The sequence below is a fragment of the Melopsittacus undulatus genome, chromosome 4 (genome assembly GCF_012275295.1).
Source record: "Melopsittacus undulatus isolate bMelUnd1 chromosome 4, bMelUnd1.mat.Z, whole genome shotgun sequence".
Taxonomy (NCBI): domain Eukaryota; kingdom Metazoa; phylum Chordata; class Aves; order Psittaciformes; family Psittaculidae; genus Melopsittacus; species Melopsittacus undulatus.
In genome coordinates, this window is record NC_047530.1 from 2,983,613 (window position 1) to 2,997,704 (window position 14,092).

At 43.9% G+C, this 14,092-nt stretch overlaps 1 protein-coding gene across 1 annotated transcript; it reads left to right on the forward strand.

Annotated features, from left to right (window-relative positions):
- The first annotated feature begins 1,252 nt into the window (after positions 1-1,252).
- On the forward strand, positions 1,253-14,015 carry LOC101872209 (acyl-CoA (8-3)-desaturase). The gene is made up of 12 exons (XM_034062330.1): positions 1,253-1,463; positions 4,840-4,950; positions 6,380-6,577; positions 6,977-7,078; positions 7,237-7,365; positions 8,719-8,779; positions 10,563-10,639; positions 11,465-11,562; positions 12,102-12,198; positions 12,984-13,063; positions 13,491-13,616; positions 13,803-14,015. The coding sequence occupies exons 1-12, from the start codon at positions 1,260-1,262 to the stop codon at positions 13,852-13,854; spliced, it is 1,335 nt and encodes a 444-aa protein (XP_033918221.1). The 5' UTR covers positions 1,253-1,259; the 3' UTR covers positions 13,855-14,015.
- The last annotated feature ends 77 nt before the right edge of the window (positions 14,016-14,092 follow it).

Genomic DNA, 14,092 nt, shown 5'->3' on the forward strand with positions numbered 1-14,092 from the left:
TCTCACGAGAGTAGAATATCATTGACTTAGTCATGGTTTTACAATATTTTCAGGACTTTGTGGTCTGTTTTGACAAGAGAAAATGTTGTGCATCCTATGGCTGTTCAGAAAGAGAAGAAAAGCTGACACAAGGATTGTTTTGCAATTAATACTGATTTCCCTGAGTCCCAAGTCAATAGTTTACATACGAATTTTACCACCAAGAAGAGGGGAAGGAAAAGCAGTTTCACAACCTGCCATCAGAACTTGGCATCACATTTTGTGTGTGCATCCCAGTCTTAGCCAAGGCAACGGAAGCATCAAGCTCTGGGAAAGAGGATTAGGTTTCCTGAGGCAGGGCACTAAGGAGGCCTCCTCCTCTCTGATCTCTTCCTGCTGTGAGTGATGGAGAACTGGAAATACTGGAATATGGGTTTTAATCAGGTTCTAAAAATAATGTTGAGATCTTAGCTGATGTGCTCAGAAGGTCAAGGGACCAAGAGTAGCCCTACTGGGTGAGATCCTCTCTGCAGTCCTGCATTCAGCTCTAGGGCAGCAACACAAGAGGGACATGGAGCTGTTGGAGCGAGTCTAGAGAAGGCCATGCAGATGCTGCAAGGGCTGGAGCAGCTCTGCTCTGGAGCCAGGCTGAGAGAGCTGGGCTGGGGCAGCCTGAACAAGAGAAGGCTCCTGAAGGGGAGACCTGAGAGCAGCTCCAGTGCCTGAAGGGGCTGCAGGAAACCTGGAGAGGGGCTTGGGACAAGGGCCTGTAGGGACAGGACAAGGGGAATGGCTTTAAGCTGCCAGAGGGGAGACTGAGATTCAGTTATTTGTATACGATTTGTTTGTTTTTTAAATTAGGCATAAGAATGTGGGTAATTCGTGTTTCTTTCCAAAGGGGCTCATGGACCATAACATCCAGACTAAGCTGCAGTATATTATTTCCGTGGTTGACAGCAGGTTAATCAGAGGTGTATTTTAATTGAGGTTTTCCCTGTCAGGAGCCCTGTAACCCTGTGCTGGAAACAGAATGAGCAACAGGTCAGGTGTCGGATACCCCTTACCTGTAGTAGCTGCTACTCTTTGCAACCTGGGGTTACACTGGTGCAGTGATGGAGCAGTTGGGGGGGGGGGGGGGGCAGGCGGGGATGCGGCGGGGGCTCTGCCCACAGCCCTTCGCTTTTCCCGTAATCCCGGGATGGGGCGGGAAAAGGGCGGAGGCCGGGCGTGCGCCACCATTATATGGATGGGGAGCGGGAGGGGAGGAGGAAAAGGGAAGGATGGAGCTGCCCGGGGACCCCGCTGCGGCCCCGGCGTTGCGGCACTTCACCTGGGAGGAGATCCGGGAGCGGGACGGCCGCGGGCAGGGGCCGCAGGAGAGATGGTTGGTGATCGAGAGGAAGGTGTACGACATCACCCGCTTCTGCCGGAGGCACCCGGGGGGAGCCCGTCTCATCTGCAGCCACGCCGGGCAGGACGCCACGGTGAGGGCCGCGCTCGGAGATGCGGGGCGGAGGGCGCCGGTACCCGGCCGGCACCGTGGGAGGTGACTCCGGTGGGATTTAGGGCATGGAGCAGGGTCTACGGGTATGCAGTGTCACTTTGTACCCCTAGACTTTGAAGTGCAAGCTTCCCAGCCTTATCCTATGGGAAGTGGCAAATGAAGAGGCTTTGCCGGTGGGACTGTAGCTGTTTATCCAGCTCAGATCTTCAGGATTACTCTTTATCTCCCGTTCTTGCTTCTGCACCTACTGTGAATTCCAGGGATTGCTTACAGCCAGGACAAAGCTGCCACAATCAGAGCATCAGCCCTGTGGCAAAAGTAGCTGCTTCCAGAAACATTCCTTTAGGGAAAGCATCCCTCCAAAATGCCACCTGGCTTAACTTTGAGGGAAAATCAAAAGACACCATTGCTTTCCCAAGCAGAATTCCAGAGAAGTTTCTATAGACATGGTATGTGGTCCTTCTGAGCCTGGAGATGAACAAAATCAAAAGGATTGGCCAGTTATAAGTGCCCAGCTGTTGGGGTGTCAGTGCATGGGTGAAAGGACTTCTGCTCATCGTGTTTCCTGGCTTGACTGACTTTCCTTGGCAAAACTTGGTGTTTTGTTGCCATGGAAGCTTGTGGTAAACCCACATCAGAACGTTCAGCTGATTCCCTGGAGTTCTTGCCTTTGGGCGTATGCAGGAAGGGTGGAAAACGGTGGTAAATTAACATCTACACAAAGGCGTGACAAATGCGATGGCTACCTTGGTGTCTATTGTAAAAGGAAAAACCCGAGACAAATAGTTCCCTGATCCCTCATATATACGGGATGTTTGAGGCTTATGGATGTAATATTCAGTGCACTAAACTTTAATTTCAGATTCTGTATTAGAATCCCAAACTGGTTTGTGTTAGAAGGGACCTTAAAGATCATCCAATCCCAAGCCCCTGCCATGGACAGGGACTCTTTCAGCTGCACTTTGCATTCTGCATATTTCTCTTATTAGTACTGTCTGACTTCTTTCAGTTTAGCCCCCTGGAACATGTTGGGTGATGGATGAACTTGGAAAACACAGATATTTTGTTTCTGGCATCTGAACTGGTCCTTATAAGTTGGCTCCACATGCAAATCATTAACCCCTGCAAGGCTTCAGCTGCTTTTGTTTGACACCAACTCTACTGCCTTCACACACAAGTATGAAGCACCTTAAATAAGCTGTGCACCACAGTGGAAAAATGCTGGGATATGCTGGTTTTTAAGCATATGTAATTTATCTCCAGCTTAAGGCCTGTAAATGGTATTAATAAGAAGGGGGTTTACTTTGCTCCCAGGTGGTTATATCCACGCTGAGTTGCTGTAGGAATATACCCAGGATATTGTGGGTGAAGTAAGAAACTCCTCTTTACTAAGATTAATTTCATGAGACTGAATCCAACAGGCTCTTTAGTCAGTTTGGGAGGCAGAGATAAAAAGAAAGGAAGAAAACATTAAATAAGAAAATCTTTAAGACTTTCTTGAGGTCTGTATATCTTGGAACAGGTCAATTGTTCAGTTTTTTGCATGTGTATTCTAAAATTCTTCAGAAATTATCTCATCTTTGACTGGCAAATTTTACCAAGACCCCATATCACAGAAAGATAAGTTAGAAGAGGGTGGAATACACAGAAAGTTCTCAGTAAGAAGAATGTGTGGAATGGAAAACTGAGTATAATGAATGCTACATTAATAATACCAAGTGTAACAAAACTGTGCAGAGGAGTCCTTTTATTGCTGCTTTTTGTTGTGGTGGTGTGGTGTTTTCTCACAAAGGGCAGAAGATCAGAGCTAGCTGTGGACTGAGGTGAATTAGAAAACAGGAGCAACAATCTTGACACTGGAATTTGGGGCTGAATTTGGCAAAATTTGGTCGAATCTTCAAACCTGTAAAAACCTCTGGTGTTGCCACATCATGAAATAACCAGGTAGATCATTTTGCAGAGAAAGTGCTTGCTGGCTCTTTAGATTCATCACTGTTGTGTTTGTGTGCATGGTATCCAGACCCACTGTATGTTACATATATGCTTCAGTGTTAGCCATGTAGTTGCCCAAACCTGAGTGCTTTTGGAGCAGAGAACAGAAATTCTACAGCAGTTTGCTCAAAGATTAGAGAAACAACTTCATTTTGTCACAAAACCATTTGCCCAGAGTAACTCTGGGGCTGGAATGCAGTGAAGCACTGATTCCAGTCTGTTCAGGATGACTACACTGAGTTGAATGAAAGATGCAGATCAACAGTTTAAAGGCGTGGATGTACAAAAGCAATTTTCCATTGTTGGAGAATCTTAAGGGGGATTTGGACTAGACATTAGGAAATCTTCCCTGTGAGGGTGCTGAGGTGCTAGCATAGGGTGCCCAGAGAAGTTGTGGCTGCCCCATCCCTGGCAGTGTTCAAGGCCAGGTTGGACACAGGGGCTTGGAGCAAGCTGCTCTAGTGGAAGGTGTCCCTGCTCATGGCAGGGGGTTGGAGCTGGATGTGCTTTAAGGTCCCTTCCATCCCAAATCATTCTTTGATTCCTTTTCTACAGACTGAACTTGAAGCTCAGCTCAGTCTCAGCTGTGCCTCAGGGCTGCAGCTGCCCCCTCCATGCCCTGTTGTCTCCCCCTCTGCTTTTTTGCATCCTGTCCTTTCTGTCCCCAGCCCTGCCTAGAAGCTGTCACCACTGCTTTGTCGTGCTTGCATCTTCAGGACTGATTAGCAACACCAGACCTGTGTTTATGTATTAGGTCCTTGCATTCATTTCCTTCTGAATACTTTGACGTACTAGAGAAAGTTCTCTGGTATCACTTGGTTCTCAATGACCTACTTCCTGTTTTAGTTAATCTGGGAGTGGAGTTCTCTACCCAGTGAATAAGAGGAACCACTTTTTCCTTTGAAGCATTCAGATTTAAAGGGCAATTTTGTCTTGACTAATTGCACAACAACTGATTATTCAGGTACACTAATATGAAAGATCTGAATGACAAAGAAGATGGAAAAGTCACTAATATTAGGGTTGAGAAGAGGGAAAAGAAGAAAGGCAAGGGAATTAGATTGTGCTTTAGGCATACAGTGGAGTTGAATTCAATTTGTTCTCTGGAGCTTGCATACCTGTAGTAATTGCAGTAGTGGAAATCAGACCTCTTCCATTTGCCAGCTGAAATAAGATCTCATTTAAGAGCATAGCACAAACACGAGAAGTAAAATGTCAACAAAAGCTCCAGGAGATAAAGGTCAAAGAGTCCTCTCTGCTGTTGTGGTTCCTCCACAGTGAATGTCTTGCTATGCACAACAGACTGAACTTGGTATCAGAGAATGTGGTTTTCTTACATCTTTCTTTTCTCTCATACATTGCAGGATGCCTTTGTAGCCTTCCATGTTGACAAGGCGCTGGTGAGCAAGTACTTGAAGCCACTGCAGATTGGGGAGCTGGCCCCAGATCAACCCAGTATTGAGCCCACTAAAAATGTAAGTCTATTTTGTAAATCAGATCAAAGGTAGATTAAAGGGAAATATTCTGAGGAGAGACCTTGCTCTTCTGTATCAACATAGCTCCTGGAGAAATGGGAGCCAGGTTCTTCACTTTTTGTGCTACTGCTTAGAAACAATGCATGCATATTAGTCTAAATCCACATTATGTGGCTGAAAATGAGATTCCTGAAAATGATTTTAAATTATCACAGCAACTCTACATGAATAATGGAGCCTTGTTTTGCTCTCATGGAAAACACAGCTATCACCTTTTCTTCCCCTTGCTTTGGGGAAGAGCTGACCAAAAATTAAGTAACCCTTTCTAGTTGATAGTAAATGTTCAGCTCCCTTCTGTTGTAGGTATCTGTAGGGAGAGACTGCAGGTAGAGTGTTTTAGCCTTGAATGATGTTTCACAGGCTGTATTGGCATTGCTGGTTTGGACAGCCCTCTTGTAGCTGTCTCAAGGCCATTCCCAGAATAATCATTCACAGAAGCACTGTCAATGGCAATGTGAGAAAACTTCGAGAGAGGCACAGACAACAGAACAAGAATAATCCTGGAGTACAAATATTCCCTGGGCTGTACGGTCCTTGTTGCTTCCCACTATCTAAGACTATTTGTTTTCCCCATTCCTGATAGCCTGTCCTGACTTCTCCTTTGCATAGCCCCACACTGCACACTGAAGATGTAACTCAGACATCAGAAACCCAATTCAGAGCAGTCTGCCTGTCCCAGGATGGCATGGCCACACTTCCTATATAGGTGGGAACCTCATGAACCATCTTACCTTGTCCATGTCCTGCCTATTTCTCAATTCCATAGCCGGCCTGCACCAGGGCCTGTGTGTGCCTTGCTCCTTGGAAACCCAAAGTGATTGGGAAAGCAAGCTGGCAAGCTCCTTTGTGGGTTGGGCTGTATGGAGACAGGAATTAGGCTTGGGAAGCATCTACAGAGCTGGGAAGGACAAAGATGGGTTGATCAGGCATCTTTGCTGTGCTCCTTTCTTCTTCCTTGGTGCTCACCAGCCTGAGGCCAGCTGGGCTGTAAATGTCATTTTCATACAGACATTTAACCCTATTAATCTCAGGAAGGGTAAAGTGAAGACATACATTCATCTATTGGAACTGGTCCAGAAGTGGAATAACTTCATACAGAAGAGCTACCACAAGGTGGCATGCTGTGTTAAGGCACATTCAGTACAGATGATGGAAGAAGCACCAAAGATACAGTCTTCGGAGTCTGGGGTACAGACATTGTGCCCTGAGATGGCTGCCTCTTGCTATTCTGCTCTTTGTAGACACAGAGAATCTTTGTAGGAGAGCAAAGATAAAGCTTACTAATGCGCAAGCCCAGATCCTTTGCCCTTTCTCCCCTCCATTGAAGTAGTGCTATACAGAGAACATGTAACACTGGTGCTTCCCACAGAAAATGCTGGTGAAAGACTTCCGTGAATTGCGTGCTACTGTTGAGAAAATGGGACTTCTGGAGCCAAATCAACTCTTCTTCTTCCTGCTCCTCACTCACATCCTCCTGTTGGATACTGCTGCTTGGCTCATCCTCTTCTACTTTGGAACATCCTTCGTGCCCTTTGTTGGCTCTCTGGTGGTGCTGACCATTTCCCAGGTAAGCAGCTAAGTCCACAGCATATGCACATGGGCTTGACTTGCACCAGCTTTCATACACATAGTATCTTGGCAGTTATCTAGTCTGTTTCCTTACTTGACATAGTTGTTTGCCATGAGAAAACAACCACTATATGACATGTGTATACAGATGATGTAAAGAAGGAATTCTGCATGTGGGGAGCTGTCATTAAACCTAGTCTGAGATTCTTTCAGCAAGATGTATTTGGGGGGAAGCCTTAAGAGTATCAGGATTTCATAGTTCCTTTCCAATTGTGACTTTGGAGCAAAGTCTGAGCAATAGGTCTCAGTATTGCAAAGGAAAGGATGAGTGTAGAACTGTCCTGATCTCAATTCCTTGTTTTCCTCCCCTCCCAATGTTTTCTTTTCCCTCTTCCAGGTCCAGGCTTCATGGTTGCAACATGATTTAGGACATCTTTCAGTATTCAGGGCGACAAAGTGGAACCACTTGCTGCATAAGTTTGTGATGTGCCACTTAATTGTAAGTACCTGATTACTACTACTACTTAGATTTGATGGCTTTCCCATAAAAGTGTGGGTTCTGAAGACTCTGTGGAGGACAGTGAGTTCAGTGTTGAGTAAAGGAGGGGAATGGGAGGAAAGCTGGCTCTGAAAGCATTGTGCTCTTCACTAAAACAGGGGGCATCAGCCAAATGGTGGACTCTTCTGCACTCCCAGCACCATGCCAAACCCAACTGCTTCCGGAAAGACCCTGATATTGATATGCACCCTTTCCTGTTTACTTTGGGGAAGAAGCTGTCTGTGGAGGTCAGTGTGTGTGTGTGTGTGTGCATTCGTGTACCAGGAGATAGGAAGAATACCCTGGTCAATGAAAAGCTATGCTATAAAGATCTAAAATTAAGATGTGATGACAGGCTCTGGAAAGAGATTGCTTTCATCTTGTGTCTACTTTCTTCAGCTTTTGTAAACAATTCACATTAAGTTCCTTTAAAGATTTCTTGAACAACTGGCAAGTAACTGCAAACAAATTACACATGATGGACATAGAATCACAGAATAGCTAGGGTTGGAAAGGACCTTAAGATCATCCAGTTCCAACCCCCCTGCCATGGGCAGGGACACCTCACACTAAACCATATCACCCAAGACTTCATCCAACCTGGTCTTGAGCACTGCCAGGGATGGAGCATTCACAACCTCCCTGGGCAACCCCTTCCAGTGCCTCACCACCATAACAGTAAAGAATTTCTTCCTTATATCCAGTCTAAACCTCTGCTGTTTAAGTTTCAACCCATTACCCCTTGTCCTATCAGTATAGTCCCTAATGAACAGTCCCTCTCCAGCATCCCTGTAGGCCCCCTTCAGATATTGGAAGGCTGACATGCCTCATATTGGGTGGAAAATCCATCAACAAAAAGACTATTAATGGTTCTAGCACCTTAATGATCTGGTAAAACAACTCAGTGGCCTTTACCATCATGAAACTGTCACTCAAATGTACAGAATCAGAGAAGAAAGTAGGGGCAAGGGGGAAAATACATTAGTATTTTTGACTAATAATATAACTTAGCCTTGAAATATCTAATATTTTACAAAATGAAGTATGAATATGGTAAGAACCCAAACCCAAGGAAATTCACCAGTTAAAATTCCCTCTATCCACCACCAAGATACTTTTTTTCATAACTTACTGATCACGCTATCTTTTAATGGATGGAAGGTTCTGGTATAGCTTTTACTGCATCATTCTCTTCCAAGCTAGTAAATAGTTGTATCTTTCACAGCAGTTTCCTTCCTACCACATACCAATATAGGAATTCCTTATGGGTTGTTGTCTCTGTTCTGGCTTGTCATAAATATATTTGGAACTACTTTTTGGCAATCACTTATTTTCCTTTTCTGGAGAAAAATCTGATGCTTGCTTAACAGTTTACCTCTGAAGGACTTTACAAAGCTGTAAGCCTTACATTAATGGAGTGAGGGTTTATGGTAAAGGTGTGTTATGTATGTAAACTAATAGGACAGGTACAAAGAGGGTGACGATAGGCTGTGGAAGTGTGCAAGAAGAGTGCCTGTGGGGAAGAAAGAATGGAACCCAGCAAGTTACCTGTGCAGTTTGCATAGCTTTCACTCCAATTGTTTTGCTGTTTCTTTCCACAGCTTGGGATCAAAAAGAAAAAATACATGCCATACAATCACCAACACAAATACTTCTTCATCAGTGAGTATCTTCATTCTCCTGCAATACAATGAGGGGTACTAATGGGGCTTGTAGGTCTTTTTACCTGTAGGATTTGAGCAGGACTCAAGTGTCCCCATCAAGGATCATAATAATCAATTCCCATCTAATTTTTGGAGGAGTTGGAGGCCTGAATGGATAAAAATCTGAGTAGCCTGGTCTAACCAAAGTATAGCTGCTGCTCTTCTGAGATCCTGAGCTTCTTTCCAGCCTGAATTATCATATGATCCTATACGAGATCATGTTTCTGTGCCCTTCCTGATTGGAAACACATTAATTTGGTTTGAGAATTCATAACCAAATAGCTTTAAGTTTGTTCCAGGGTAGAAAAAGTAGTGAGATAGGCTTACCCCAGGTCACCTTAAAACTGTGGTGCTTTGTAAAGAGAAGTCTGCATCTATTTGGACAAATACAATGAGAAAAACTCTTAACTCAGTAACTAAGGAAGTTACTTGAGAGAGTGAGATGAGGGCTGCAGGGACTGTTGATGTGAGCTGAGTAATGTATGGCTAATGAAAGCAAACATTCACAGTTTCTCCACTGTCAGTGCCCTGATCTCTAGGCTCACCCCTGGCCTCTTCTTCCCATCTTAGTGAAGCTTTTATTCCTTTGGCAAAGCAGCACAGTTTCAACACGGGTCAAGTCAAAGTCACCTCTTGTGACTCTCCAGAATAGCCTGAAGTCTCAGGATACTTGCTTGGAAAGTGGACAGTGTGACTTTGAAACATAAAACCCAGCAGCAATGGGCACTTCCAAGGTGTGATTCATCCAACCTGGTTTTGCCCTTGATCTCTAAAGATGGCAGGAACTCACCCCAATAGTGGCTTTTCCCTCAAGTCACTAAACAGATCTACCAAGGTTAGTTCAGATGTGCATAGCTCAGATGTACAAGTCAGAGATGCCTAGCTAAGGATGGTGATGGTATCCCAGATCTTCCATGGTGGGTCTGAAAGATGTGGTATGACATCGTAATTAGTAGTGTTCATATTTAGATACTAGTCTGTGGGGTTGGCTTGTTTTTAAGTACAAGTGAGATGTCCACTTGGAAGATGGAGTTTGCATTTGAGTTCTCACAACCTAAAATCCATGGGAGGATTTTATACGTACTCCTATTGCTCCTCTGCTTTAAATTACAAATGGGGAGCCAAATAACCTTTGGGAAAATACTCAAAATACTCATTTGTGGCTGTCCCTCAGTTAAAAGCCTAAAATAAAATCTCAGGTTTGTAACCACTATCAGGTTAATGGCAGACCTAGAAATGTTTAGAGATACTGATGTAGCATTCTAGCCAGTATCAGCCAGTTGCTCTCTTGCAAAGTGATTTACTGTGATGCTCAGAAGGATTCTTAAGTTTCTGGGGTCTTGTCCTCCTTATTTCTCAGGATTCTACACACTCCTTTTTGTTTTCACTCTTCCAAAAGAAGCAGTGCTCATAGCCTTTCTCCATGAGGAAACAGAAGGCAATGTACTGGGAGGTGACATGAGCAGTAGCAGGCAGTCCTGCTGAAGAGCAGCAGCTGTCCTCAATCAAGCTTCAGAGAGCTTCTTGTCTTGCCTCCGTTTTACCTCTTGAGGTCAGCAGGCTCCCATATTGCTCACTGATGCCCTGCAGTGATGCATACTGGTGTCATCCAGAAAATTCCATAGCCCTAAAACTTCTTGGGATATTCTCCGTATTGATTAATGGCTGAAGGATCCTTTGCTTCCAGTTTCTCTGTTACTCAGTCCATGACATTACCAGTGATAATGAATTCTCCCTTACAGCTCTGCCTCCACTCCTGTTTCCCACCTACTTCCACTACCACACGTTTTACATTGCATACACAAAAAGGTACTGGGTGGTGAGTATTACTGCTTGTGCAACCAAGAGGGGGTCAGTTGTGGGCCTTCCATCTTTCTTCTGAACATAGAGCTAGCTTCTGCCCAGAGCTCAGCCCATGCTGTATGCCATTCAGTTAAGCCTAACAGGACAGTTTTGTGCAGAGTTTTCAGTGTCTCTGCATACTTTCTGCTACACCATTATATTCCCCAGCTCAAGCATAGGGTCCTGAAAACAAAAGGCTGTTTTAGCTTGTACTGCTTTGCCTCATTTGCAGAACCAGGAAGTGTACTGTCCCCTTTAGTTTGGGAAGCAAATTGGAAGGTCTATAGTGGTAAGGAACAGGAGGATATGGATTTATAGGAACTGTTGTCCTTGATTTGTAAATGGTATGCATATACTTGGCATTATTTCCTATGCAGGCAGCCAGAATTAGTGCTTTGTTCTTCCTTCTCTTGTGTGTGTTACGCATGCAGGAGAACAGCAAACTCCAACCACAATGAGATCATTGTTGGTCTAACACTTAGCTTACTATGGAGTCCTGGGCAATGATTTGAGACAAGTCAAATCATGTTCCTGAATGCATAGTCATAGTCATTTGCTAATATATCAATCTACTTACCAGGTGTAAATCCTCACATTCATCTATATTATAGGAAGCTGTGAAAAAGTACTATCATCTTGTGTTAATTTGGATTGCTTCAGTTCTAGTTTTGCTGATTCAATTCAGCAACAACTTATAAAAGCTAAATGTAGATTATTCTCTTGTACATACAACATGAAGCTTAGAAAAAGATTTAAGCAAATGTAATTTCAATGATTCTCTTGTTGCCTCTGCTTTTGGTAGGACTTGGCCTGGATGATGACTTTCTACATCAGGTTCTTTTTCATTTATGGATCATTACTAGAAATAAAGAGTCTTGTGGCATATTATTTTATATTCAGGTAATCTTTCTTTAGCAGGTTCTTCAGCCTTCCTCTATATATTCTTTCCATCTCTGCCTGCCTGCCTTTCTCTGCCAGTTCAAGTTTTATGTCATCACATTGGCTCTGGAGCAAAGAGACTTCACTGAGTGCTGTTAAATACCTGAAGTAATTCAGTGCTTGGGTGTTGGGTCTGCTGCTGATTAGAGAAAGAGACCATGTAATAGAAACATCTTAGTCTGGGCTTGCAAGTGCTCCAGCAGCATTGGCTTGAATGGACACTAAGCTCTCTCCACTTGGAGCATTTTACTGATTCTAATCAGTGTGGTCCTTGGCTACAGATAAAATAAGATGAATACCAGGCTCCGTCAGTTTTATAACAAACTATATTAAATAATCATGGGTTTCATAAGGAAGTATGAAACTTCCAGGTTTTGGAAGTTCTTCCAGGTGCTGGATTAGCAAGGCTGATGTTCAGCTATGTGTTTGTAAGTCTGGTTGCGGTGTTATTTCAGTGGCTTGCTTACCTGTTACTGAATTCTGGCCTCTTGTCTGCACAGGATGATGGAGAGCAGCTGGTTTGTCTGGGTTTCACAGATGAACCACATCCCTATGGATATTTACTATGACAAGAATTTGGACTGGATGTCTACTCAGGTAAAATATTTTTCATTCTTAAGAGTTGTGACCATACAGGTACAAATTCTAACCACAGAACAAGCAAGTTCTCTACTGCACTAAGGGTGAAAACCTATTAGGAAGTGGGAAGTAAAGGTTAATGGTATAATAGTATTCAGCTATGGTAACAGTAAATAGGATAGCAATGAGATGGTCATAGGCAATTTAAAATCAAAGCTAGGTCCCAGCGCTATTAAGGTGTCCCTGCCCATGGCAGGGGGAATGAAGCCAGGTGACCTTTAAGGTCCCTTCTAACCCAAACCATTCTATGATTCCATCCCCTAAATATACCCATCTTCTCACTTATTGCATCATTCTGTCTTAGACCTTTTCCCCTTACATGGAGATGGAAGTTTGTATCCTGCTCTTGCAGAGCAATTACACTAGTAGAATGGCAGTGTGGTGTCCCCTCTTTGCAGAGACTTACTGGAGGCCAGCAGAGCAGTCTGACCACACAGAAGTACTCTGCCATCTCTGTTTTTCCTGCAGACAGATTTGAGAAGAGCCAGGAGGAACTTCTGACTGTTCACATGCACTCACAGGAGCACAGAGCCAACTCCTACTTTTACTAGGGTCCATGTTAGTCTGTCTATGTACATCTGCTGGTCCACAAAGCTGAAGGAGGATTATGAGCCCTGGCTTGATGTAATTCAGCTTAGGCTGAAAGAAAACAACAGAACAGAGTAGCACAGCATATTGTGCTCTTTAGAAAAAGGCTGCAGTCACCAATCTGTGCTGACTTGCTTTCCTTTCCTCTTTGCTAGCTCCAGGCCACATGCAATGTTGAGCAGTCCCTATTCAATGACTGGTTTACTGGGCATCTTAACTTCCAGATCGAACATCAGTGAGTACGCACCACAAGAGAGAATATTCTTCCCTCTTTAACAATGTGGTTTTCTTTTCCCTGTTCTTCTTTGCTCTGAATTCTACAATGAGTTCTGGGGCATCAATGAGTTTGTCTTTTAAAAGGCTGAAAACCCTAAACAGAATCACAATGCAATTCAAAACCTTCACTAGACCTCACTCGGGAGGTGAGAATGCCAAGTGAAAACTGAACATGGGCAGGACCTATGAAATCATACAGATAGCAACACAATCTATCCAGAGTAGTAGCTTGTAAGCATTAGTGAAAATGTACATGCTAAAGCACTGATTATAGTCTGACATTGTAATTTAAGCCTACCTGTACTAACTACTTACGCTATTACTCTAGAGACTGAGATACACAGGTGAAGAGTGGGCTTGAGAATTTGTCTGTCTCCTCTTCACAGCCTGTTTCCCACAATGCCAAGACACAACTACTGGAAGGTGGCTCCTCTGGTGAAGTCCTTGTGTGCCAAACATGGCATCGAGTACCAATGCAAGCCATTGCTCACAGCTTTTGCAGACATTATCCAGTAAGTACAACACACTGGCCAAAGAATTGCAGAAGGATGTAGGAGAGATTGGAATACTGAGAACAAGAATTGTCTTGTTCTCTCACAAATCAACACACACAAACCCTCATTTCCCCTATCTCCACCAACGTTCTCCTAAGTAACTGCATAATGTAGCTTCCTGTGCTTTCTCTTTCCCTCTCTCAGCTCTCTGAAGAGCTCAGGAGATCTCTGGCTTGATGCCTACCTACACAAATAAGAAGATGAGGCTTGATGGTACCGTTCACAGCCTGCCATTTCTTTCCATTCCCAGCAAGCTGAGGACCAGGGACTAGAAGGGACTCTATGGCAGAAAAAAATGGATAAGAACTGAAGGATATGATTCCAATAGATATAAAGTTACTTGAATTTTGCTTCTGATTTTGCCTGGTGTTTTGATTCAGATATGTTAAGAGTGCCTTTTAGATGTTTCTGGGTGATGCCTGGACAAACCCAAA

Excerpts from the sequence above, each read along its gene's own strand:
- LOC101872209 (XM_034062330.1), top strand. The coding sequence starts at position 1,260 with ATGGAGCTGCCCGGGGACCCCGCTGCGGCCCCGGCGTTGCGGCACTTC. Across the intron at positions 6,578-6,976 it reads TGGTGCTGACCATTTCCCAG|GTCCAGGCTTCATGGTTGCA; the intron begins GTAAGCAGCTAA and ends TCCCTCTTCCAG. Across the intron at positions 13,617-13,802 it reads GCTTTTGCAGACATTATCCA|CTCTCTGAAGAGCTCAGGAG; the intron begins GTAAGTACAACA and ends TCCCTCTCTCAG.